The sequence below is a fragment of the Musca autumnalis genome, unplaced genomic scaffold (assembly GCF_047663935.1).
Source record: "Musca autumnalis isolate F117 unplaced genomic scaffold, ASM4766393v1 scaffold_1, whole genome shotgun sequence".
NCBI classification, from domain to species: Eukaryota; Metazoa; Arthropoda; class Insecta; order Diptera; family Muscidae; genus Musca; species Musca autumnalis.
The window spans coordinates 50,193,494-50,221,150 of record NW_027411644.1 but is presented as its reverse complement, the minus strand read 5'-3'; the positions used below and the strand labels follow the sequence as shown (position 1 = coordinate 50,221,150).

Genomic DNA, 27,657 nt, shown 5'->3' with positions numbered 1-27,657 from the left:
CAGCCATCTCGGTGAGATAATGAAGCCAAAACCTTCAAAATACCGAAAATCAGGAGATATCGTCCTATGGGGCCTATATCAGAACTTGGACCTATATAAACATTTTATGGTAGAAATATTTCTTAGCCTCTGGAAACACAAAATACAAAGTTACAACCGATTCTGTTGTCAAATGAGACTAATGTATTCAAAATATATTAAAATGACTCCTACTTTATATGGGGCGTTATATGGGGGCTATACCAAAACGTGGACCTGGAGACACCAAATACAAAGTTACAACCAATTCGGTGGTAAAATGGGAAAAATATCTTAAGAATTCCTTAAAACGACGACGCGTCACTCGTCATTTTGTATGGGGGCTATACGAAAGCGTGGACCTACATAGTCCGCTTTCAATACCAAAAGTCCTACATACATATAATAGATTTTCCCAAAATTTCATCCACCTACGTCAATCCGTTCGGACGCTAGAGTGATTTCCACAGACGGACATGGCTATATCGATGTAGAATTGCACGCTGATCAAGAATATATATAGTTTGTGGGGTCTACAATGATTGCTTCGAGTAGTTACAAACGTAGTGACAAACTTAATATACCCCCATCCTATGGTGGAGGGTATAAAAAACTTGTTGGCTTCATGCCATTTTTCTACATTGATACTAACACAGCTTCCACGAAAATTAATTTTAATGGTCGACATTACGGGAACCCTCCTAAAGCACTTCATTTTAAAAAAATTTCAGTCATACTATATAGAATATGTTAACAGTTCGCGAATTCTGAAAGGGTGAAATTCGGATTCATCAATTGTAAAACATTTTTGGTTTTTACCATATGTTTTTGGGGGATCCTTAGGCGAAAGGAAATTAAAAAATATCCATTTAAAAAAAGATAGGATCATCCGTTTTTAAGCTACAGTGGAGACCGCTTCCAAAAATGCCATTTCGAGAAAACCGCGTTCAAAACTTCGATGTTATATACAAATCACAATGAATGTTTCCTTTCTAACGCTCATATCTCAGCCAATTTTTGTCCGATCGACTCGAAATTATTTGCAACATCCCAGCAAAAATCCTCATTACAAACCTCCTTTCCCACCCATTATTTTAACGAAGGCATGTCGCGCGAAATATCTGGTTATTTTGAAACCACTGAAATAAGTAGATACTGAGTAGATTCTGACTACTTATTTCAGTGGTTACAAAATAACCAGATATATCGCGCGACATGCCCTTGTTAAAAAAAGTGGGTGGGAAAGGAGGTTTGTAATGAGAATTTTTGCTGGGATATTCCTTTTTACCTGTACTTTAAAATGAGCAAATAAATAATGTTTAAGTTTTGCATAACTAACAGACAATGTTGCTGACGTCTCAGCTTTCTGAATAACAATCCATCTAGGACGTATAAATAGGGGCTCCAAATAGCGAAAATTGTCTAGCAACAACAACATCTAATATGCCTGAGGATGCTAACCTAACCAGTTAACGAAACAATCGTCGCATAGCGGTTAATGTGTATGTAGGACTTCGCTAGATTTCAATGTAATCTCCTTAGGTCATATAGCTCGATTAATTAAATTAATTACAAAATTTTGTAAAATTTGCAAGTGACCAGAACCCCATAATTTGCAATATTACAAAAACTTTTTTATACTTTATGCACGAGTATATGATATCTAATTAATAACATTAAATATATTACACTTTTCGCGTGCCCCATTTTGTGACAGCTATCTGTAATTGTTCATTTCTGTTGCTTTGAATTTTAGAAATTTTAATTTACTTTGTGTTTGTTGATTTTTCAATTTATTTTTTGTTTGTTTAACAAAGCATGTAAATATGAAAATTAAAAGGCAATATCCTTTATTTGCGCATCACATACACATAAATATATGTAAAGATTTAAATGGAGCTTAGATAATTATACAAACTTCCAAACTATGTGATAAATTACAAAACAAATAATTACAACAGTCATAAATAATTTCTAAGCAACATCTTTTCACAATTTCCAACGCTAATACAAACGCTAATCGAGAAAGCAGAAATTAAAAAAATATACAAGGACCTTTTATGAATACTAGAAGGAAGTATACTACCCCTTCTAAAAGTGGGTGAGAAAGTTATTGTTGACCAAGTATAAACCTTTTAATGACGTTTATATTTTTATAAAAATGAGTCACTGAGAGTCAGCTTTGGACGTAATTATGGAATATATGACATTAAGGTGCTGATTCAGCTAAGTTTGGTATATTGAATTAATTGTATTTAGTAACCGAAAAAATACAATTTTTAATTTGTTTCCTTGGTTTTCTTTTTGTTAGCTTCCTTATCTTCAAAACCATATTAAATACCTACCCATCTTTATTATTTAAAAATTTCTCACTATTATTTTTTTTTTTATTATAAACATACGAAATAAATACAGTCTTTCAATACAAATATTTTCAGACAATTCCATACAAAAGGGTCAGTCGTTTCATAGTTCAACAAAAGTCGTAACAAATGCCAAACATTATTGAAATCATTTCAATTAAGTCATTCACTTTGGTCAATAAGAACAACAGAAACAACAACCGGGCGGAGCGCCTAAAGTGCAGAGCACAAGAAAAGCCACAAAAGTAATTCATTAAAATGAATATTAATGTACAGTTAAGAGATATGATTTAATTGACAATGACAGACTGACTGACAGACAAAGTCCGAGACATCAGTTAGTGGGGAACAAAAGAAAAAAAACAAGAATCGAGGGCATCTGAAAAAACGACAGGCGATTGGATAGAGGATGATAGTTCAAGAAGACTACTGAAAATCAAATATTTTCGAATGAAAGGGAAACTTGGATTTATAGAAATACAAAAAATATGAAATATATTTCAAAGCTATCGGGAAAAGCTGCAGATTGAGAGTTCCTACATTTTTTCTAAATTCCTCATAAGTCCAATTCTGTAACTTAAATGAAAAATCACTTTCTATAAATCAAAATGCAATTACCCTTTTATCAGAGGGAGTGAGACAAAGAACAACAAAGGGAAATCAATTTTAATTATTTTTGATGATCAATTTTGATTGCAACACTACTCCCCATTCATTCACAAAGAATTTTAGTTTCGATACAAATGTAAACTTTTTTGTAGCAAGGCAGATGTTGTTTACATTAGGTGGGAACGACTACAAAAGTTTTCACAGAAATATTAAATGGATTGTTTATAGACAAAGTGAAGATGATCAGTATTTAAAAGCTTAAGATCGTCTTTATAGACGAGCTAAAGGTCGTCTTTATAGACGAGCTAAAGGTCGTCTTTATAGACGAGCTAAAGGTCGTCTTTATAGACGAGCTAAAGGTCGTCTTTATAGACGAGCTAAAGGTCGTCTTTATAGACGAGCTAAAGGTCGTCTTTATAGACGAGCTAAAGGTCGTCTTTATAGACGAGCTAAAGGTCGTCTTTATAGACGAGCTAAAGGTCGTCTTTATAGACGAGCTAAAGGTCGTCTTTATAGACGAGCTAAAGGTCGTCTTTATAGACGAGCTAAAGGTCGTCTTTATAGACGAGCTAAAGGTCGTCTTTATAGACGAGCTAAAGGTCGTCTTTATAGACGAGCTAAAGGTCGTCTTTATAGACGAGCTAAAGGTCGTCTTTATAGACGAGCTAAAAGTCGTCTTAATAGACGAGCTAAAGGTCGTCTTTATAGACGAGCTAAAGGTCGTCTTTATAGAAGAGCTAATGGTCGTCTTTATAGACGAGCTAACGGTCGTCTTTATAGACGAGCTAAAGGTCGTCTTTATAGACGAGCTAAAGGTCGTTTTTATAGACGAGCTAAAGGTCGTCTTTATAGACGAGCTAAAGGTCGTCTTTATAGACGAGCTGAAGGTCGTTTTTATAGACGAGCTAAAGGTCGTTTTTATAGACGAGCTAAAGGTCGTTTTTATAGACGAGCTAATGGTCGTCTGTATAGACAAGCCAAAGGTCGTCTTTATAGACGAGCCAAAGGTGGTCTTTATAGACGAGCTAAAGGTCGTCTTTATAGACGAGTATAGACGAGCTAATGGTCGTCTGTATAGACAAGCCAAAGGTCGTCTTTATAGACGAGCCAAAGGTGGTCTTTATAGACGAGCTAAAGGTCGTCTTTATAGACGAGTATAGACGAGCTAAAGGTCGTCTTTATAGACGAGCTAAAGGTCGTCTTTATATACGAGCTAAATGTCGTCTTTATAGACGAGCTAAAGGTCGTCTTTACAGACGAGCTAAAGATCGTCTTTATAGACGAGCTAAAGGTCGTCTTTATAGACGAGCTAAAGGTCGTCTTTATAGACGAGCTAAAGGTCGTCTTTATAGACGAGCTAAAGGTCGTCTTTATAGACGAGCTAAAGGTCGTCTTTATATACGAGCTAAACATCGTCTTTATAGACGAGCTAAACATCGTCTTTATTGACGAGCTAAACATCGTCTTTATAGACGAGCTGAACATCGTCTTTATAAACGAGCTAAACATCGTCTTTATAGACGAGCTAAACATCGCCTATAGGACGTCGGTATAGACGAGCCAATGGTCGTCTGTATAGACGAACCAAAGGTCGTCTGTATAGACAAGCTAAAAATTTCGTCTTTATAGACGGGCTAAAGGTCGTATTTATAGAAGTTTTAATAGGCGAACTAAAGTTCGTCTCTTTAGACGAGCAAAATATCGTCTTTTTAGACGAGCTAATGATCGTCTTCTTAGACGAGCTAAAGGACGTGTCTGTAGACGAGCTAAATATCGTATTAATATACAAGCTAAAGGCCGTCTTTAAAGACAAGCTAAAGGCCGTCTCTTTTAGGTGAGCCGAAGAAGGGATTTTTTTAACCAATTTTATTTATTTTACATTTTTCCTCGCCCCACTTTATTATATCAATCAAAAGTAAAGACAATAGTTGTGTTCCAGAACCTGCAAGTATCTACAAATTTTACCATTTTTACGATTTTTCACATCAAAACCGTTCCTATACACCAAAAAGTTGCAAAAGTTGGAGGCATTTTTAAGAGAGTCTACACAAAAATTGCTTTCTCTTCTGCTATTTTCTACTACACAAATTTTGTGTAGCAGAAAATCGTAGGTATGTCGCAGTTGTTTTTTGACATTTATTTGAAAGTCAAGAAAATAAATAAATAATAAACAAAAAAGATATATTTCTAATTAAAACAAACAAATGGATAAACAATTATTTGTGTGGCTTTTGGAAGATTCCAGCAGCGAGGATGAATTGTCCTTTGAGGATTCTGATGATGAAGAACTATTGGACAAGCTGGTAAAATCAATAAAAGGTAAGTTTTTAAAATATAGCGCTGTCATTTCTTAATTTTCATATTTTCCAGGAAAACGAAATTCGATTCCAAACTACAGAGTTTCTGTTATAAGCAGCTACACTGAAGAAGAATTTAAAATGCATTTTCGCATTTCACGAAGCCTATTTAATACCTTATCAGTGATGTTTGCTGAAAGTGATTTCTACAAAAATCTCCGAGCTGACAAAAGGATGTCCAGTGAGGACCACCTTGCAATATTTTTGTGGTTTGCTGGGCACGAGGCCAGCAGCTTCCGAGACATTTCTGATCGTTTTAATGTGACATCTCTACAGTTACAGTTAATGTGACATCTCTACAGTTAACCCGAGTCACAAATTTTTTAAGCCGTCTGAGTCCGCAGGTGATAAAGTGGCCATCTAATAACGAAAAAGCTGCAACAAGTGACTATTTTAAGGCTAAGTGTGGATTTGCGGGCGCAATAGGTAAGACGAATGGATAAAATAATTACCAGTTCGGGGTTTCTGTAAATTAAAGCCGCCTACATTAAGTGTTAGATGTACATCTCGAGAAAATCCTTAAAATCCTACATTTCCCAACAAAATGGGGTTGTTTCTGTTTGTCAGAAAGATTTTGCGAAATTAGGATTAATCTGTACTTGAAATGATTAGACACAACCGCAGTGGTATCCTTGGTGAAGCAGGATACTGAAAAACTACTTACTAAACCGTCGCCTTAACCATGTTTTTATACCATAAGCCTTTAGGTTTTAGACCCCATGTATCCATGTATGTTTGGACAAAATGTGTTTTAGATAATTTGGAGTTGATTTAGCCATGTCCGTCCGTCTATCTGTCTGGCTGGCTGGAGCGCACGATAACTCTCGAACGGATCTGCCGATTCGGTCCAAAATGTGGCCTTCGTAATATTTTGTGCAACCATCCACTCCTTCAGGTACCTCCCCCATAAAAGTTTGAAAATGTTCGGAAACATTTTGCGCACTATAACATGATGGAAGAGACCGATTTGCTCCATACTTTACACATCATAATATATCTACCAGATATAGGTCAGGTTCAAATATGGACTGTATTTGTCCTTAGGTACCTCCCACACAAATTTTTGGACAAATTCACTTTAAGACCTGCTCTCGAATCACTTTGGTTTTTGATGAAGCAACTTGCATTCGCTGTCTCAATTACGACAGTAAAAGTTTTTCAGGGGCAAGTCCATGCTTCTTGAAAATAAACAGCCCGAAAGTGGTAAAAAAAACCCCTATGGTGTCACATGTTGTGACTGGAGAGCTCGAACCGAATATTACGTTCGTCCACACTTTGGATATATATCGTAATATTTCTTCGAATATGAGATGAAATTCGAAGGTGGTGCTTATAGGTCCACTCCTTCCGGATATCTCATAGACCTAGCAACCGATTTGGTCCAAACTTTGGATCTCTAAATATAGTCGAAACTTAGTTTATACTAAAACTTGGGCCGTATCTGTCCGATCCTTGGACTGCCACTCACACAAATGTTCAAAATTTTTGTGTGGTTAAGGGTCTGTTCGAGGATCCTTCCTGTTTATAGCGATATTATGTTTTTCGCAGGCTAGTATGGTAAAAAAGCCATATCTATCGATATCGTATTTTTGTCGTTCATACGCCCAAAATTTTGAACACCCCCTGAGGCTGAGGGTATATCTCTGTCGGCCAAGCCGACTGATACTTTTTTACTTGTTATATATAAAGAGTATAAGGATAAATGGTATTATATATAGACTAGCAAATGCCCGCTACTTCGTATGCGGAAAGGAAACGAAATATATATAAACAATATTTAATACCGGAATGGTGAATACTGCAGATTCTGTTGTACTAAGACCTATTTTTATTACCAATATTTTTTTCGATTGTAGTCAGAATTTACAAAAAAAGAAAATCTGCCGTATCGCATCCCTACACAACTACCATATTTTTTATTTCGAATTTCCAAAACTACGTATCATATTGCAAATTTCAGATTTGACTCCTGGTTTTAACCCTTCACTAACACAGCATTCCCTTCCAGTAAGAATTTCCAAACACTAAACTTTATCTCACCCTTTCGCCCAGAACCCGAATAGGTCCGTTAAATTTTCGGCATTCAAAATGGTCATAAAAATCCACGTTTTCGTATATCCCCGTATAACGGTACCTCTCGACTTAGTGTATTTTAAAAGAAGAACAAATCTATATTGTCCAATTTTCTTTAAATTTGGACCTTGAATACTCAGAGGATATAAAAGTTTAATTTAAAAAATCTCCACTTCAATCCACGTTTATTAGAAGAGATATTTTGAAGATTTAGAGTATTTTGAAGATCTTCTGCACATTTTCCAACCGAAATTCGGAATTTGTGGCATGAAAGGTTAGAAAACTTATTTACAAAAAATTGTAGTTAATGTGCACGGGTAAGTCAACCGTATATAACGGAAAATTTTTTGGAGGCATTTCAATTTAGGATTTTTTAATATCAGGGGGCAATTACCTTCTAGTTAACAAAATTGCCGCATTGGACCACGTTTTCAAATTTACATACCAAAGCGGTCAGAATAAAAAACATTTTTTGAAACGATACTTCACGTTTGACTACTTATTCTCAGTACATTATTTAGAATCTCCTTGGCGTTAACATCAAATCAATGGAACAATATTCAGTACAATTTTTCAAACTCAGAACTTTGTCTCAAATTTTAGAGTGACCTTCATAACAAATATTTTTCCTTTTCTGATTTTTTGTACAAATAGCGTATTTCCAAATTATATAATCCCAGCTTTGTTCCTACACCCAACCCCAAATTTAGTACCTTAACTATTTAAAATGGTTTTGGTACCAATATGTTACTCAACTTTTCTTACACATAGGTAAACGTTTCAAAAATTACTTCACTTTTCCAGTCTTACCAGTTCCCCTGAAACCCATTTGAGGACTATTTAGTAGTTTTTGTATAAATAAGTACGAATTTTCAAAATGTCCTTCCTACCTCTACTCTAAACACCAATTGCTACCCTAATACCGAATTTCAAAATTCCTGTTCTACCCTTTACAAAATCACAAATTGTACAAAATTCTATACCATATAGCAAATACCAAAAGGTACCAAATGTTGTACCATTTAGCACTTTTCGTACACGATTTTCCAAAATGTACTTTCATATCTCAGCTCTATCCGTTCACCTAAACCCAAATTATAGCCAATGTAGTTCCATTTAGCACTTTTCCATAAGTACGAATTTCCAAAACTACGTCAATCCTACACTCCAACAATAATCTGTTCACGCAAATACAAATTATAGCGATTTTCGTACCATTTAGTACTACTTCGTGCACATTAGTACGATTTTCCAAAGCTACCTCTATATCTCAATTCTATATTCCAACAGTAATCTTAATTCCAAATTTCAGGATTCCAGCTCTTCAAATCCAAATCATACTAAACTCACTACCATTTACGACTTTTTGACCTTTGGCACATCTTTCTTACTCTTCATCAGTGACCCCCATTCCAAATTTCAGGATTCCGGCCCTATTCGTTAACCCATATCCAAATTGTACTATATTTAGTACCATTTAATATTTTTCGTATACTTTTAATTCGAATTTCCAAAAAACCTTTCTTTTTTACTCTCCATCAGTGACCTTCATTCCAAAAGTGATTTCAGGATTCCAGCTCTATTCGTTCGCCCAAACCCAAATTGTACTAAATTTAGTACCATTTAGGACTTTTCGTGCACTTATAGTTCAAATTTCTAAAACCTTTCATTTTTACTCTTCATCAGTGATCCTCATTCCAAATTTCAGGATTCCAGCTCTATCCGTTCACCCGAATCCAAATTGTACTAAATTTAGTACCATTTAGTACTTTTCGTGCACTTATAGTTCGAATTTCTAAAAACCTTTCTTTGTTACTCTCCATCAGTGACCCTCATTACAATTTTCAGGATTCAAGCTCAATCCGTTCACCCAAATCAAAATTGTACTAAATTTAGTACCATTTAGAAACTTTCGTGCAGTTTTAGTTCGAAATTCCAAAAACCTTTCTTTGTTACTCTTCACCAGTGACCCTAATTTCAAATTTCAGGATTCCAGCTCTATCCGTTCACCCAAATCCAAATTGTACTAAATTTAGTACCATTTAGTACTTTTCGTTCACTTATAGTTCGAATTTCTTAAAACCTTTCTTTTTTACTCTCCATCAGTGACCCTCATTCCAAATTTCAGGATTCCAGCCCTATCCGTTCACCCAAATCGAAATTGTACTAAATTTAGTACCATTTAGTACTATTCGTGCACTTATAGTTCGAACTTCCAAAAACCTTTTTTGTTACTCTTCATCAGTGACCCTAATTTCAAATATCAGGATTCCAGCTCTATCCGTTCACACAAATCCAAATTGTACTAAAATTAGTACCATTTAGTACTTTTCGTACCCTTGTAGTTCGAATTTCCAAAAACCCTTTGGTACATCTTTCTAACTCTCCATCAGTGACCCTCATTCCAAATTTCAGAATTCTAGCTCTTACCGTTTGCCTAATACAAAGGGTACCATATTTAGTACCTTTTAGTACTTTTCGTACACTTCTAGGTCGAATTTCCAAAAACCCAGCCTTATCTCACACCTACACACCAACAGCAACCTACACCCAAAATTTCAACTTTCTAGCTTCAGCGGTTTCGTCTGGGCGTTGATGAATCAGTCAGTCAATCAGTCAGTCAGTCAGTCAGTCACTCACCTCACTACTCTTTTATATATATATAGATGAGATAGACCCGTGTAATCAACGTACAGGTCGCATTTATTATTCTATCCTAGCGAAAATTGAGGATGATCATTGAGTCTTGTAATCAGAATAAAAAAATGACGCTTGTCAGATGCTCGGGCGGTATAATATTTAATGGTCAGCATCATAAATATATATTAAATATTGAAATGTTTGAATAATATGTCCCCACTAATCTTATACTTACAATTTTGAATAGGATGCATAGATGGTACGCATATCATTATAGATCCCCCCAAAAATGGCAGAAACGACTACATAGATCGCAAAGGACATTTCTCATTAAAACTCCAAGGTGTGTGTAACGAGAAACGCAAATTTATAGACGTGTTTATTGGATATCCGGGTTCTGCCCACGATAGTTGGGTGTACCAAAACTCGCCACTATCTCAAAATTTATCAATGAAACTTGGAGGTAAGAAACATTCATTTATATTTTACCTCACTCATTAATATTTTGCGCAGATTACTATATTCTCGGAGACTCGGCATATGCTTGTAGTAAGTTCATTGTGACGCCTTACAGGGATAATGGCCACCTGACCAATTGCAAAAAACAATTTAATATAAAACTGAGTTCAGGACGTGTTAAAATTGAACACAGTTTTGGAATTTTGAAGCAAAGGTTTAGGCAATTGTATTATTGCAAATTGCGCGGAATGGAGAAGCTGTGCCATTTTGTAAGAGCATGTTGTGTTCTGCACAATATCGCAAGTGAAGACGATTTTGAATTTCTGGAACCAGTATCTGAACCAGAAGATGAAACTGAATACCTGCTCGATATTGTGTCAAATAATGCACGCCGTGATCTATTGTGTCAAGAAATGCAAGAGAATATCTAAAACGGTTTGTTTATTCCATAGTTTAACTATTTCATATTTCCATATCTGTCCTATTTTTGTGGGTGAAGTTGGAATATACGAGATATAGGAGGAAGATCCTCAAGTCCCTAGGTGGGAGTACTTGTGGTGCATAAAAATAAATCTTCTGTGACGTAATGGTATCATATTCGGAATTACATTGTAGTAAAGGGTATTATGTGTTCATGAATTTGTCACGGTGCTCTTGAATCAAATTTAAATGGAAGGTGCTTACACATGGGAAGTTTTTGCGGATTCTGAAACTACAATGTTCATTGATGAGAAAAATCAAAAAACTAAAAAAATTGCCGGCGCACTTTTTAAATAAATCGCGATTCAAGTTGACATGTTTAAGGGTTTTTTAGGTTTTAACGATTTTGCTTGGAAACCGCAAGTCCTATTGAAATAATATGTTGTTGCTTTAAAAATTCTCTACAAGATTGGCTTTCGTAATTTGTTCCTAGAGTGTACCGTTTTTGAGATATATAAGTTTAAGTTGGGAAATTGCAGTCATGACATTCTCTTATAGGGGGCGATACAGTAAATCCATTGTTAACTCTCTCAACGATTTGGTACAAACTTTGATCAAGTACAGAGATGAACCATATCGCTCCACTCCCTCTCGGGCCCTGTCTTCGTATTTCCTACCCAAAATTTAAAAATAATTACGTTGCAATTCTTACTACAATAATTTGTTTCTTAGACAAGTTCATACTTCTTGAGATAATGGCCCAAAACGACAAAAAACACTACCGGAAGAAACTAAAATGGCTGTTGAGCACAATAATTTCCGAATTAAGTACCCAATTTGGCCGAAATTTTGCACATCGTACAATTTCTTCTAAACGTACAGCAAGTTCTAAGAAGGTCTACATCGGGACCTCATTCCCAAAATTTCAATATTTTCGCTAAGTACTTCCGTCCAAGTGTCGTGTTGTCGTTAAAAAAGGCAGCATATAGGATTGTTCTGCAATCACCAGCAACACGTTATCGGGAGGAAAGCATGGACGAGAAATGTCGTTCCCTAAGAAAAACATGGGAATTGAAAAACGGAAGCGTGAAAAATTTACAGTATTCAGATGAAATACAAATGATGATTACGGTGCAAACTCACCTTTAGTAACAGATACAGATAGAGTGAAAAGGTTGTGGGATAATAAATTATATAGAGATATTTTGATCCTTACCCATTATTTCGCAACTCTTCTGCAATAACTGTCCATAATTTTTTCTTATTTTTCAAAGTGGCGCTTTTCCCAACATTTGGTAACATTTCTTCCAAGAGCGTAAGCATTAATTTTACGGGCGCCTCTACCCAACATTGCTTTCCTGTGCTGGCAGTGTCGGTAGGATCCATGTATTCCTCCTGGACCACGTATTCAATTATGTCTTCTGAAAACATTTAAATAAAATTACAAATTAACCGTTAATACAAATGAATCTGTACTTACCGCCTAAATATTCCATTGAGCCTGTATTTTTGTTAATTTTTCGATGTTTATTTCTATTTTAGTTTTTTCGACAATTTAAAATAATTTTCTCCTTTTTTATTTTGTATGTATACTATTGTATTAAAAGGTTTTTGACATATTTGGTTTGTATCACTATTTTCTACACAATTTTTCATTCCTGTACTTTTGTAGCAAATGTGTACCGAGAGAACGATTTTGACACTTTTCTCTTTTGCAATTTTTGCCATTAAAAAAGTTCTGGAACGAAGCTAATAATTTATTTGTTTATAACTATTTCAATGACTGATTTCGGGTCTTTATAGACGAGCTAAAGGTCGTCTTTATAGACGAGCTAAAGGTCGTCTTTATAGACGAGCTAAAGGTCGTCTTTATAGACGAGCTAAAGGTCGTCTTTATAGACGAGCTAAAGGTCGTCTTTATAGACGAGCTAAAGGTCGTCTTTATAGACGAGCTAAAGGTCGTCTTTATAGACGAGCTAAAGGTCGTCTTTATAGACGAGCTAAAGGTCGTCTTTATAGACGAGCTAAAGGTCGTCTTTATAGACGAGCTAAAGGTCGTCTTTATAGACGAGCTAAAGGTCGTCTTTATGGACGAGCTAAAGGTCGTCTTTATGGACGAGCTAAAGGCCGTCTTTAAAGACAAGCTAAAGGCCATCTCTTTTAGGTGAGCCGAAGAAGGGATTTTTTTTAACCAATTTTATTTATTTTACATTTTTCCTCGCCCCACTTTATTATATCAACAAAAGTAAAGACAATAATTTATTTATTTGTTTATAACTATTTCAATGACTGAAATATGTGTTTATTTGCGCCAATGAACGACATAAAGTTCTCTCTCCACCATTATTGATGACTTCGGGTGTACGAATGGCACAACCATGTACAAATGGGTCGCCAAGGAAATTCATTTAAATGAATAAATAACCGGGAAAGATCGAAACAATTACACAAGTGTACATACATGAACACACAAGGGCTACCCATTCATTCTTATTTAAAAGAATTTATTGACAAACAAATTGAATTGATTGATTTAAATTAATTTATGGTTGCAGTTTTTTTTCCATCTATTTAATGGTCATTTTGTGATAGTTGTAAATTTTGAAATGTGTATCGGAATTTTTTGTACGCAGAGAGATTTCGGTAGTAAGAATAAAATTAATTTAATTCACGGATTGAAGTGAAAGTATTTTAATTTCAGGCCTCCTAAATTTTAATTAAACACACTAATGAGAAACTGTTGTAGAGCATTTTACGTGAGTTTAGCATACTTTTAGGCGAAGTAACACATTTTGTATGTAAGTGTTTGTTACACATTCTACAGTAGAATCCCAAGGGAACGTCCATTTTGTACAAGTTATTGGAATTTTTGATTCATCGGATCAAAAATGTTACAACCGAGGAAAACATTATGGAAGCCAATCTTGCAGAGAATTTTCACAGTTATAAGATTTTCTCTAGTCCCATTTCGATAACATTTACCGTTTCCAAGCAAATCGTGAAAATCAAACAAAAAGCCTAAAAAATGTGATCTGAACTTCTATATCTCAAAAATGGTAAAACTTAGGAACAGATCATAACGGGCAATCCTCTAGAGAATTTTTACAGCTACAACATTTTCCTTAGCCCCATTTCGATAGGACTTGCGGTTTCCAAGCAACATCGTGAAAACCTAAAAATGTGAGCTTTGACCTCGATTTATTTAAGAATCCTTCCAGCTATTTTTTTCTTGTTTTTGCATTTTTCTCATCTATGAACATTGGTGTTTCAGAATCCGTAAAAGCTTGCCAGGTGTAAGCGTTTTTTTAAGTTAGTTAAAAGTTCATTTAGACTACGCTGGATTTAGCAATTATCTGGTTTTATTTGACATGTGTTGTATGAAAATTACAACTTAAATCCACTGGATTTGCTAAATCCAGCATAGTCAGGCATAAGGCGCACCATACAGGACCTTGTTTTATAAGGAGGCGATACAGTCAGTGCGTTGTCCCAATTTGAACTTCCATATCTCAAAAATGGTAAAATCTACGAAAATATCATAGCGTCCAATCTTGTAGAGAATATTCGCAGCTACAATATTTTCTCTTATCCCATTTCGATAGGACTTGCGCTTTCCAAGCAAAATCGTGAAAACCTAAAAAAAATAAAAATAAAAACGTGAATATTGATCGCGATTTATTTAAAAAGCGCTCCCGTGATTTTTTGTTTTTAATTTAATTTTTTCGTTAGAAACGAGCTTAATGACCTAATGATGCGAGTGAAAAAGGAAAGCCGACGATACGAACCCACACAACCACCACTACGTGACATGCATGTTTCGCCTTCGGTAAAGGCTCCTCAGACATATCGGCCGTGGGGCGGCTTCGATATCATCTAACTTTTTCTCTTTCAAACGCAATTTGTTTTTTACAACGCTGAATATTTGTTCAATCATTGTATGGCTTTCATGACAAACGCTTAGCGAAGTCTTTGAAAGTTATAACCCATATTATGAGTATGGCTCTGAACACTAACACGCCGTGACAACACTTTTTTCCATGTGTTTTCAAGGACGTGGGTTCGAGCCCCAGCCTGGCTCAAGCTGAATTTATTTTTTATTTGAGAATTTTTGCCTATTGAGGCGAAGATCATTTTTAATATTAATTTTTTAATTAATTTTTTTTGTTAGAAACGAGCTTAATGACCAAATGATGCGAGTGAAAAAGGAAAGCCGACGATGCTAACCCACACAACCACCACTATGTTACATGCACGTTTCGCCTTCGGTAAAGGCTCCTCAGACATATCGGCTGTGGGGCGGCTTCGATATCATCTAACTTTTTCACTTTCAAACGCAATTTGTTTTTTACAACGCTGAATATTTGTTCAATCATTGTATGGCTTTCATGACAAACGCTTAGCGAAGTCTTTGAAAGTTATAACTCATATTATGAGTATGGCTCTGAACACTAACACGCCGTTACAACACTTTTTTCCATGTGTTTTCAAAGGCTAATCGTAGTACCATTCGTGTCGTTGAGAGGTTGTCTAATGTTTTTTTGATAATTTAAACTTTTAAAATATGTTTGTGTAAATCGTTTCAACTGAAAATATGGCCCCATATATCAACTAAATCCAATAATAGATTTTCACAATTTACAGCTTATTCCTTGTTTATTGATTCAATTGGAGAGCTAGATTAAAATCCTATTTTCATGCGGTAGCAAATAAGAAAATTGAGTATGTGTGTTGTAAAACAATAAGTAACCGGTTTTTATTTCATATTAAGTAATCACAGTATTTAATGCAGTTGTCATTGAACGAGTGAAAAAAATTAGTAGCCATGCTTTTTGTAGCCACCACCACCGTGACCACCACCCAGACCTCCTCCATGACCACCAATACTTCCACCAAGACTGAAAGCACCACCTAGCCAGAACCAGATCCGGAACCTGATCCGGAACCAGATCCAGAACCTGATCCGGAACCTGATCCGGAACCAGAACCGGAACCTGATCCGGAACCTGAACCTGAACCTGATCCGGAACCTGAACCGGAACCTGATCCGGAACCTGAACCGGAACCTGCTCCGGGACTTGATCTGGAACTTGATCCAAAGGCACCACTGCCACGACTTACGCGGGAACCCAGGCCGCCACCGTTACCTTGACCACCACCCAGACCTCCTCCATGGAAACCACCACCTAAGTCAGAACCAGATCCGAAACCAAATCCACCACCGCCACCACTACCTTTGCCGCCGCCATGATCACCACCTGAACCAGAAACACCAAATCCTCCGAGATCACCACCATATTTATTGCTTTCACCGCCATATGGCAAACCATTGACAGCACAATTGATGACTGTTATGGCAATAAATGTCGCCTGAAATGAAAAGGCAAAAAATGTAAACATTTTCCTTTACTTCCTTTTTCTTCTTCTGTCTGTCAATCCATATTCCTGAATCCTGCAAAAGAGCAAACATCGCTCCCAGGAAATCAGTGTTACAAACAGAGACTCACCAAAATCTTATTCATGTTGGCAATACAGCTCGCTACGCAACCAAGGAATAAAATGGTCCAAAAGAAGAACAAAAATCCCTTCCAATTACACTTGACCGGTCTCTGTCAGTTACTGTTGTTTAAACGAAAAACGTTCTAAGCTTTTATACCTTTTCTTCTTTCTGAGTGATGTTGTGCTGGTACTGGTGCGCTGCTTAGCTTACCGGTAATAGCTAAAGCCAATTTGTGGAAATTTTAATATCTTCATAATGTTTTGCCAGTCTAAGCAGCAATTGCTACTGCTGGCGATGATGATGAAAAATGGAGATAATCATCTTCCAGCTTTACATTGATAAGCTATTGATGACGTTGACCTTGTCGTTATAATGGCAAAACTGCTGATTAAATATTTTTGTTTTGCTCCATTACTGCGCAAACTTTTCTATATTTACCCAATGTTGTGTTTACATTTTTATTTATTTATTTCATTTCTCATATGCCTAGTCTTTCGACCTTAAGGATGTATACTACAGGCCAATATTAAAATAACAAATTTCAAAATATAATAAGAAGGTATCCTAAATATAATAAGGGAGGAATGTTTAAACTTCTCCAAACAACAATTACTATGTATAAAAAAAGGATATAATATAAATAAAAATTATATAATAGCAAGCATTTTGAATAATTGAATTTTGACACTTCAGGAAGGGAAGGGATGTAAAACTACTCCAAAAAGAAATAAAATTTTTATACCCTCAGCCTTTAGGCTAAAGAGGGTATTTACACTTTGATACGACCAAAAATGTGCCTCATCGAAATAATGGTTTTAGACCTCAAGTATGTTTGTACGATTTCCGTTTCAGACAATTTTGAGTAGATCTAGCAATGTCCGTCCGTCTGTCTGTCTGTCTGTCTGTCTGGCAGGCTGGTGCGCACGATAACTCTCGAACGGATCAATCGATTCGTTTCAAATTTTGGGTATCGACATATTTTTTCCAGATTTGATTTAAGTTCGAAGATGGGCCATATAGGTCCACTCCTTCAGGTACCTCCCCCACAAATGTTCAAAAATTGTCGCAAAACTTGTGCGCACGATAACTCTCGAAGGGAGTAACGGAATTGAACCAAACTTTGTATATGGTAATACTACGCCTAGGCATACATCAGGATCGAATATGGATTATATCGGTCCACTTCTTCAGGTACCTCCCAGACAAAATTTGAAATAATTGCAGTTTAGTGACACCTCACGAATCGTTATGAAATTTTTTGTAGCAGGTTGTTCGTGCGGCCCCCGTTACGTCATTGTAATTTTTTTCGAGGGCAAGTCCATAGTTCCCGAGATAAAGGCGCATAACCTCAAAAAATCGCTGCACTATGTCGCGAGTTCAAATAAACGGTGACCAAATATAAAAGGAGTTGGCGTTGGCAGATGAATTTTGGTATAAATACTTATAGTTCACAATGTCGAGAGCAAAAAATTGGGAAGGTCGGTCCACGTTTTGGGATAGTCCGCATGCAACGGTACTTCTTAATGTTTCGGTATTTTGAATATTTTAGCTAAACTTATCAACCAAATTGGTTGAATTTTGAGATGCGGGGTTTTCACTTTACAGAAAACTTTTCCGATAAAAATTATGGACATAGTTCTACGTTTTGATATAGACCCCATATAACGGTACCTCCCGATTTTCGGAATTTTGAAGATTTTACATATGTTCATTGACCAAAAATGGACCAAAAAACTTTTCTGATAAAAATAGAACGGTATCGCCCGAATTTCGGTATTTTCAAGATTTTAACCACATTAAACAACCAATCCCAGCAAAAATTCTCATTACAAACCTCCTTTCCCACCCATTATTTTAACAAGGGCATGTCGCGCGAAATATCTGGTTATTTTGAAACCACTGAAATAAGTAGTCAGAATCTACTTAGTATCTACTTATTTCAGTGGTTACCATCTTCCTTTTCCAGTACTTACAAAATAACCAGATATTTCGCGCGACATGCCCTTGTTAAAATAATGGGTGGGAAAGGAGGTTTGTATGAGGATTTTTGCTGGGATGTAGCTGATATTTGGTATTTAGTCTTCGCCAGGTCTTGCGAAATATTTCTACAGAGAATTGTTGGTATTGCTTCACGTTTTGATATAACCCCCGTGGAACGGTACAGCCCAATTTTCGGGTTTTTAAGGTTATAGCCACATTATCCATTACAAAAATTTGGTGTTCAGTCTTCATATATTTTTGTGAGTTTATTGAATACATCAATATTTTGTCTTCAAATAAGAGAATTTTCCTTAAAATTTTTTTTACCGATTAATGGTCAATAAACGGCAAATTTTTTGTTAAGAATCGAAATTTTGACTTTGTATTCTTTTCCTTGATGGTGTATTCTTTTTCGTGGACAAGCCCATACTTTTTGAGATAATGGCCCTGGAGCTCCAAAAAATCTGCCGGCACTAACTAATCTTGGTTGTGCCTAACATAACACCGCGTACATACTTGGATTACGTCCAAATATGGAACATACATCGTACCACTCCTTAGGGTATCTCCCACACAAAATTTGGAACATGTTAACGAGGGTATGTATATACACTTTCATACGGGCAAAATGTGCCTCATCGAAATAATGGTTTTAGACCCCAAGTATGTTTGGACGAAATGAGTTTCAGACAATTTGGAGTCGATTTAGCAATGTCCGTCCGTCTGTCTGGCTGGCTGGTGCGCACGATAAGTCTCGAACGGGTGAACCGATTTGCTCCAAAATTTGGCTTTCGTAATATTTTGTCCAAGCATAGTTTAAGTTCGAAGATGGTTTATATCGGTCCACTCCCTCCGGTACCTCCCCTACAAATGTTCGAAAATGTTCGGAAAATTTGTACGTACGATAACTCTTGAAGGGAGTAACCGATTTGGTCCATACTTTGCAAATCGTAAAATGTCTACCAGACTTAGATGTGGTTCCAATATGGACTCAATCGGCCCACTACTTCTGGTACCTCCCACACAAAATTCGGATAAGTTCAGTTTAGGACCTGCTATCAAATCGCTTTGATGTTTGTTTTAGGAACTTGTATTTACCGCCCCCTACACGACGGTAAAAGTTTCATCAGGGGCAAGTCCATACTTCCTGAGAAAATAGCCTGAAAGTTGCAAAAAAAACCCTATGACACCGTGTGAGGTGGTTGGAGCGTAAGATAACTCTCGAACGGATCTGCCGGTTCGGTCCAAAATTTGGCCTTAGTAATATTTTGTCCAAACATAGTTTAAGTTCGAAGATAAGCCATATCGGTCTACTCCTTCAGGTACCTCCCCCACAAAAGTTCAAAAATATTCGGAAAAATTGTTCGTACGCTAACTCTTGAAGGGAGTTGCCGAACTGGTCCATACTTCACACATCCTAATATATCTACCAGATATAGATAAGGTTAAAATATGGACTATATTTGTCTACTCATCCGGTACCTCCCGCACAAAATTTCGGATAAGTTCACTTTAAGACCTGCTATAGAATCATTTTGATTTTTGTTGAAGCCACTTGGATTCGCTGCCTCAATTTCCAGGGACAAGGCCGTACTTCTTGAGCAAACAACCCGAAGGGTGTAAAAAACCCCTATGGCACTATATGCAGTGGCTGGAGACACACTTCCTTAATGGTCAATCTATTACTTTAAGTATCTCCTCCGCAAAACTTTTGATCTTTAATCCTAATCAACATTTTTGTCGATTCATACGCCCAAAATTTGTAAAACCACCTAAATACATACGTTTTTTTGGAAAAATTGTTTCAATATTCACAGGCTGAGGGTATATCTCTGTCGGCAAAGCCGACTGATACTTTTTTACTTGTTTTATTTTAAATCATCAAATCCCAGCAAAAGCGGTGCATCCGTGGAGCAGGAGGAACACCATGTAGACGTCCCTGGAGAACACACTAGATCTATTTTCCTTTTGTTGCAAATATTTATTTAATTTTCAGTGGAAAATCAAATAATTTTAACAACTTTCAATCGTTACTTTAAGGGCCATTATTATATCTTTACTTTTGCTAAAGGTTAGATTTTAAAAGCCAAAATGGAGAATTTTGGTGGCCTTAAAATAAAAATTTCATATTAAACATTAACGATACAAATGTCCTCCATCAAATTTAATGTTCACTTTTAATTTTAGGGTAACCAGAAAGCTAAACATCTCTTCGTTAAATCGAAAAAATAGCGTAACACAAAGGGAAAAAATATTAAATAAATTTTGAAAAACGAAAATGTAAGTGAAATAACTTACACGGTGTGCCTTAACAAATTTAAATGGAAGGTGCTTACACCTCGGAAGTTTTTGCTGATTCTGAAACTACAATGCTTCTAGATGAGAAATATCAGGAAACAAAAAAAATCGCCGGAGGGATTTTAAAATAAATCGCGATTTAAGTTCACATTTTTAGGGGTTCTTTAGGTTTTCACGATTAGGCTTGGAAACCGCGAGTTCTATGTAAATGGGTCCAAAGAAAATGTTTTAGCAGCGAAAATTCTCCACAAGATTGACCTTTATGATATTTTCGTAGGTTTTACCGTTTTTGAGATATGGAAGTTCAAATTGGGACAATGCGATACAGTCAGTGCATTGTCTCAATTTGAAATTCTATATCTCAAAAACGGTAAAACCTACGAAAATATCATAAAGGCCAATCTTGTGGAGAATTTTCTCTGCTACAATATTTTCTTTAGACCCATTTACATAGAACTCGCGGTTTCCAAGCTAAATCGTGAAAACCTAAAGAATCCCTAAAAATGTGAACTTAAATCCCGATTTATTTTAAAATCCCTCCGGTGTTTTTTTTTTTTTGTTTCTTGATATTTCTCATCTAGAAGCATTGTAGTTTCAGAATCAGCAATACCTTCCGAGGTGTAAGCACCTTCTATTTAAATTTGTTAAGGCACACCGTGCTTATTTTGTAGTTTGTGGTGACTTTTTTACTTTATTATTTATTTTAGAAACATTGTGGCGTATTTTTTTTTTTTTGGATAGCGTTTGCAATTTTGTTTTTTCAAAATAGTCTGGCTTAATCCCATTGTTGTTGTTTTAATATTTTAAAACAACTAGTTTATTAGTGGAAAAGATTTGGCATAGTTTCGATTCTCGCCACTGGATCTCATCAGTTCCCTTGTTTCTTGTTTGTGGATATTCTCCACCGAAGTTATTTTTCAATAACTTCTTCAACAAGAAACTTTTTATACCCAAACATCAATCGTCAGCTCGAAGTATAAAGGTAAGCAAAGAAAAAAGTTCAATGAGAAGTTTTTCCTTGGCAACCTCACACAACTCCGACGAAAGTGTCTGCGACAACAATTCAAACCTTTTCCACTAGTAGGTGTCGTCGAATTTCGACGAATGCATATACCAAAATTTGGTTGGTCTGCTTTACAGCAAAAACAACACACGTCGTGCCAGTGTCTTCAGTTAGAAACATTGTGGCGTTTTTTTGGGATAGCGTTTGCAATTTTGCATTTTTCAAAATAGTCTGGCTTAAAAAATAGCCTGGCTGAAAAAACAATATTATTTATTTTATTTAATCTTTTCCGCCAACTTCTTCTTCTTGTTTGTAAAATCAGCTGACTTCTTGCAAGTGTTGGCAAATTGCTGTTCGATAACAATCTGCACATGTTTTGCTTCGAGAGAGTAAAATTAGTGGAGAGAGGTTACTGAGAAGTACTTTTCACTTGCGAAGTTATCGTACAGACCTGTTGGTCGATAACGTTCTGCAAATTTTTAGCTTCGTGAGAGTAAAATTCATTGAGAGAATTTGCTCAGTACTTGCAAGTACTTTTTACTTGCGATGTTATCGAACAGTCATTATATTTAAGTCTTAATAACGTAATAATCTGCTAATAAATCGACTTTTAACGGCAATAAAGTTAATTGAGAACACTCGTTTGATGAGTTTTCAAATTTAATTGACGATTTTCGAAAAAAAAATTATTGCATGTTTTGCATATTTTTTGCGTATTTTGCAAATTTTTTAGCATAATTTTTTGCACATATTTTGCATTTTTTTTGCATGTTTTTGATATGATCCCATATATCGAAAAAGTTACCCTTAAAACGCTTAGATCCAAAATTTGAGTCTAATCGGATAAGAAATAATAATCCATATTTTGTTGGCTAGTTCATATGCCCACAAAGGGCCACAAAATTCTGAATACCCCCTAAACCATTGATGGCCAAAAACACACATTTGCAGATTATACATTGCGCTTGTGTGAGTATAAAAAAATCCGAACGACCAACATAGGAAATTTGTTGTTGCTGGCCATCTCTGACTTAAATACACAATTTTTGGGTAAATGGATTTTGTGTATCCGTATATCTTTGTCATCAATGTCGGCTGAGGGTATAACTCTGTAGTTAATGCCGACTTTTACTTTTTTACTTGTATATATATATATATACAACCAAAAGCTACTGTAGTACCATTCGTGTCGTTGAGAGGTTATCTAATATTTTTTGATAATTTAAACTTTTAAAATATGTTTGTGTAAATCGTTTCAACTGAAATTATGGCCCCATATATTTTCACAATTTACAGCTTATTCCTTGTTTATTGATTCAATTGGAGAGCTAGATTAATTGATTCAATTGGAGAGCTAGATTAAAATCCTATTTTCATGCGGTAGCAAATAAGAAAATTGAGTATGTGTGTTGTATAAGTTACCGGTTTTTATTTCATATTAAGTAATCACAGTATTTAATGCAGTTGTCATTGAAAGAGTGAAAAAAATTAGTAGCCATGCTTTTTGTAGCCACCACCACCGTGACCACCACCTAGACCGCCGCCATGACCACCACTACCTGGTCCACCAACACTTCTACCACAACTGAAACCACCATCTAAGCCAGAGCCAGATCTGGAACCAAATCCGGAATTTCCACAAATTGCCTTTAGCTACCTTGACCACCACCCAGACCTCCTCCATGACCACCACTACCTGGATCACCAATACTTCCACCAAGACTGAAACCACCACCTAGCCAGAACCAGATCCGGAACCAGATCCGGAACCTGATCCGGAACCTGATCCGGAACCAGATCCGGAACCTGATCCGGAACCAGATCCGGAACCTGATCCGGAACCTGATCCGGAACCAGATCCGGAACCTGAACCGGAACCTGCTCCGGGACTTGATCTGGAACTTGATCCAAAGGCACCACTGCCACGACTTACGCGGAAACCCAGGCCGCCACCGTAACCTGGACCACCCCCCAGACCTCCTCCATGGAAACCACCACCTAAGTCAGAACCAGATCCGAAACCAAATCCACCACCGCCACCACTACCTTTGCCGCCGCCAAGATCACCACCTGAACCAGAAACACCAAATCCTCCGAGATCACCACCATATTTATTGCTTCCACCGCCATATGGCAAACCATTGACAGCACAATTGATGACTGTTATGGCAATAAATGTCGCCTGAAATGAAAAGGCAAAAAATGTAAACATTTTCCTTTACTTCCTTTTTCTTCTTCTGTCTGTCAATCCATATTCCTGAATCCTGCAAAAGAGCAAACATCGCTCCCAGGAAATCAGTGTTACAAACAGAGACTCACCAAAATCTTATTCATGTTGGCAATACAGCTCGCTACGCAACCAAGGAATAAAATGGTCCAAAAGAAGAACAAAAATCCCTTCCAATTACACTTGACCGGTTTCTGTCAATTACTGTTGTTTAAACGAAAAACGTTCTAAGCTTTTATACCTTTTCTTCTTTCTGAGTGATGTTGTACTGGTACTGGGGTGCTCTGCTTAGCTTGCCGGTAATAGCTATAGGCAATTTGTGGAAATTTCAATATCTTCATAATGTTTTGCCAGTCTAAGTAGCAATTGCTACTGCTGGCGATGATGATGATAAAAATGGAGATAATCATCTTCCAGCTTTACATTGATAAGCTACTGATGATGTTGACCTTGTCGTTATAATGGCAAAACTGCTGATTAAATATTTTTGTTTTGCTACATTGTTTACATTTTGAAGTGAAATTTCCACATTTATATTTAATTGATTACCGCATCATTTGTCTATTTTCACTTAAAAAAAGCAAAATGCAGAACACGGCTGTTGTGGAAGTAAAATAATGGAATTTTCTTAAAAGCGGGTGTCAAAGAGATTCAGTTACAGATTGACCTTAAATGTTCCTATAGTCAACTTTACACTTGACATGTTCATTATACCCTCCACAATAATATGGAGGGCATAATTATATTTGTCATTCCGTTTGTAACACATTGAAGACCCTACAAGGCATGTAAAGAATATACATACTCAGGTATAATTCTAAGTCGATATCACAATATCCGTCTGTCCGTCCGTCTGTTGAAATCAAGATACAGCTTGCAATTTTTAAGATACAGCTTTGTAACTTGGTATAGAAGTTTCTATTACTCATAGGATGTTCGGCATTGCAAATGGGATATACGGTCCACGTTTTGATATAGCGCCCATAGAACTGTACCACCCGTTTTTCGCTATTTTAAAGGTTTTAGCTTCATTATCACATCGAAATGGGTAAAATTTGGTACTTAGTATTCGTTGAAGGTATAAAACTTTCCCCAAGAATTTTGTCGGTATAGGTCCACGCCTTCATATAGCCCCCATAGAACGGTACCTCCGGATTTCCGGTATTTTGAAGGTTGTGACCACAATAATCCACTAAAATAGCTGAAACTTGGTATTTAGTCTTCATTTGGGGTATAAAACTTTCCATATGAAATTTGTCGGTATAGGTCCACGCCTTCGGTATTTTTAAGGTTGTGGCCTCAATATTCCTCCGAAATGGCGGGTACTTAGCCTTCGTTGGTGGCATAAAACTTTCCCCCATAGAACGGTATCGCCCGATTTTCGGTATTTTGAAGGTTAGCAACATTGTTTTACCGAAATTGCTGAAATCCAGTATTAAGTCTTCTTTATAAACTAAAGGAAACATATTATTCAATTTTACCTCAATACCACTCATGGTGGAGGGTATAATAAGTTCGGGCTTACAAAATTCCGTCACACATTTCATCAAAATTGCACAGATTGGGCGAAAATATATATGGGAGCTATATCCAAATCTGAACCGATTTCGATATAATTTGGCACACTTATTTCTAGACCGAATTCAGTGACACATTCCAAATTTCATCAAAGTCGGACGTATATGGCGTGCTTGGTGCAGTAAATACGTCAAATTGGCCGAAAATATATACGGGAGCTATACCCAAATCTGAACCGATTTCGATATAATTTGGCATACTTATTTCTAGATCGAATTCAATCACACATCCCAAATTTCATCAATATCGGACCTATATAGCGTGTTTGGTGCAGCAAATACCTCAAATCCGACGAATATATATATGGGAGCTATATCCAAATCTGAACCGATTTCGATGTAGTTTGGCACATTTATTTCTAGACTGAATTCAGTAAGACATTTTAAATTTCATCAAAATCGGACGTATAGTGCGTGTTTGGTGCAGAAAACACGTCAAATCGGCCGAAAAAAATATATGGGAGCTATATCCAAATCTGAACCAATTTCAATGTAATTTGGTACATTTATTACTATACTGAATTCAGTCACACATTCCAAATTTCATCAAAATCGGACGTATATACCGTGTTTGGTGCGGAAAATACGTCAAATCGGCCGAAAAAAAATGGGAGCTATATCCAAATCTAAACCGATTTCGATATAATTTGGCGTTCTTATTTCTAGATCGAATTCAGTCACACATCCTAAATTTCATCAAAATTGGACCTATATAGCGTGTTTGGTGAATCAAATACGTCAAATCGGACGAACAAATATATGGGAGCTATATCCAAATCTGAACCGATTTCGATGTAGTTTGGCACATTTATTTTTAGACTGAATTCAGTCACATATTCCATATTTCATCAAAATCGGACGTATATGGCGTGCTTGTTGCAGTAAATACGTCAAATCGGCCGAAAATATATACGGGAGCTATGCCCAAATCTGAACCGATTTCGATGTAATCTGGCACACTCATTTTTAGACCGAATTCAGTCACACACTCCAAATTTCATTAAAATCGGACGTATAAAGCATGTTTGGTGCAGCAAATATGTCAAATCGGCCGAAAATATATATGGGAGCTATATCCAAATCTGAACCGATTGTCACCAAAAGCAATAGCGTTCTTCCTATATTCCCAATTTTCAGCTGAATCGGACAAAAAATGCGACCTGTTCGTTGCGAACAAAAATACATGGACAGACGGACGGACGGACATGCATAAATCGACTCTGAACGTGATTATAGGTATATCTCCAAAAGGAACTATGGGTCTATTTCGTTTCCTTTTGTATGTTACATACAAATGCACAAAGACATAATACCCCTTACCACAGTGTGGTGTAGGGCTGGGCTTACAGGTTCACCTTGCTATGGAACTCAGGACAGTTTGACATACGACCACTTGTTGTGTTGTTTACAGTGACTTAAAAAAAAATTAATGCTACAAAATGGAATTTACTTAGTCCCAATTTACATTGGGCGAGTTTACTTGCGGCAATTGTCAGTTTCTAGGTGGGAGAGGGTGCTGAGAGGCAAAGGGTTACCATATGCCTCACCTCTCTCTCCTACAAAATGACAATTGCCGCAAGTAAACTCGCCCAATGTAAATTGGGACTTATGAACATTTTTGTCCGTTCATTTTTCACAACTTTCGACGTGGATAATCACGACAAGAGCACATCGATCAAATTAAATCGTTGTATTTCCGTAAATAATAAAGATAATAAAGGCATTTTGGGCATTTCATCCACAGCATACGTTCGATATTGCAGGAACATCTGGCCGCAAAAATGGGGTTTTCCGTTAGATCCAGCACAATTTGACAATCGCTCAAAAAAGTCTCTTGTTGATTGGTGCCAAGAAATTGTGAATAAATACGATCACGGTGCTTTAACGACGACGAAGATGACCCAAATCCAACGAAAGTTGTTAATGGAAGAAGCACTTGGAAGCGGTGCCCGGAAATAACTCCCACGGATTTAATTCCCAAAATTATTTTGGTCGTTATAGTCCAGTCAAAATAGACATTGAAATAGCAAAAATTCCCACAAAGCTGAATTTTGGTGGAGAGCTTGGGTTTGCATTAGAAAGCATGTGTGCAAAAACAGTTATTCGGGGTCAAAGTTCAAAATTTAGAATTTTTTG

At 36.4% G+C, this 27,657-nt stretch overlaps 3 protein-coding genes across 4 annotated transcripts in view; all 3 read right to left on the bottom strand.

Moving 5' to 3' along the window:
• Positions 1-12,554, bottom strand: part of LOC141386971 (uncharacterized) — a 30,786-nt gene extending 18,232 nt beyond the window's left edge. Inside the window, exons 1-2 of the mRNA XM_073956354.1 lie at positions 12,420-12,554; positions 12,156-12,360 (exon numbers count right to left, since the gene is read on the bottom strand). Of these exons, the coding sequence (XP_073812455.1) occupies positions 12,156-12,360; positions 12,420-12,435 (221 nt within the window). The 5' untranslated portion in view covers positions 12,436-12,554. The remainder of the gene's footprint in view (positions 1-12,155; positions 12,361-12,419) is intronic.
• Positions 12,555-15,663: 3,109 nt separating this feature from the next.
• On the bottom strand, positions 15,664-16,658 carry LOC141397530 (uncharacterized). Its single transcript, XM_073973959.1, has 2 exons — positions 16,444-16,658; positions 15,664-16,306 (listed from the first exon to the last, which is right to left on the bottom strand). The coding sequence occupies exons 1-2, from the start codon at positions 16,456-16,458 to the stop codon at positions 15,848-15,850; spliced, it is 474 nt and encodes a 157-aa protein (XP_073830060.1). The 5' UTR covers positions 16,459-16,658; the 3' UTR covers positions 15,664-15,847.
• On the bottom strand, positions 16,007-24,321 carry LOC141397538 (uncharacterized). 2 transcript variants are annotated; one of them, XR_012411426.1, is made up of 3 exons: positions 24,037-24,194; positions 23,393-23,899; positions 16,007-16,101 (listed from the first exon to the last, which is right to left on the bottom strand). XR_012411426.1 is itself a non-coding variant. In XM_073973969.1 (2 exons), exons 1-2 carry the CDS (start codon positions 24,049-24,051, stop codon positions 23,453-23,455), a joined length of 462 nt encoding a protein of 153 aa, XP_073830070.1. In that variant the 5' UTR covers positions 24,052-24,321; the 3' UTR covers positions 23,123-23,452. The 2 variants fall into 2 exon arrangements, 1 of the variants encoding a protein (XP_073830070.1); XM_073973969.1 differs by lacking the exon at positions 16,007-16,101 and having other exon boundaries at positions 23,123-23,899; positions 24,037-24,321.
• Positions 24,322-27,657: the final 3,336 nt, after the last annotated feature.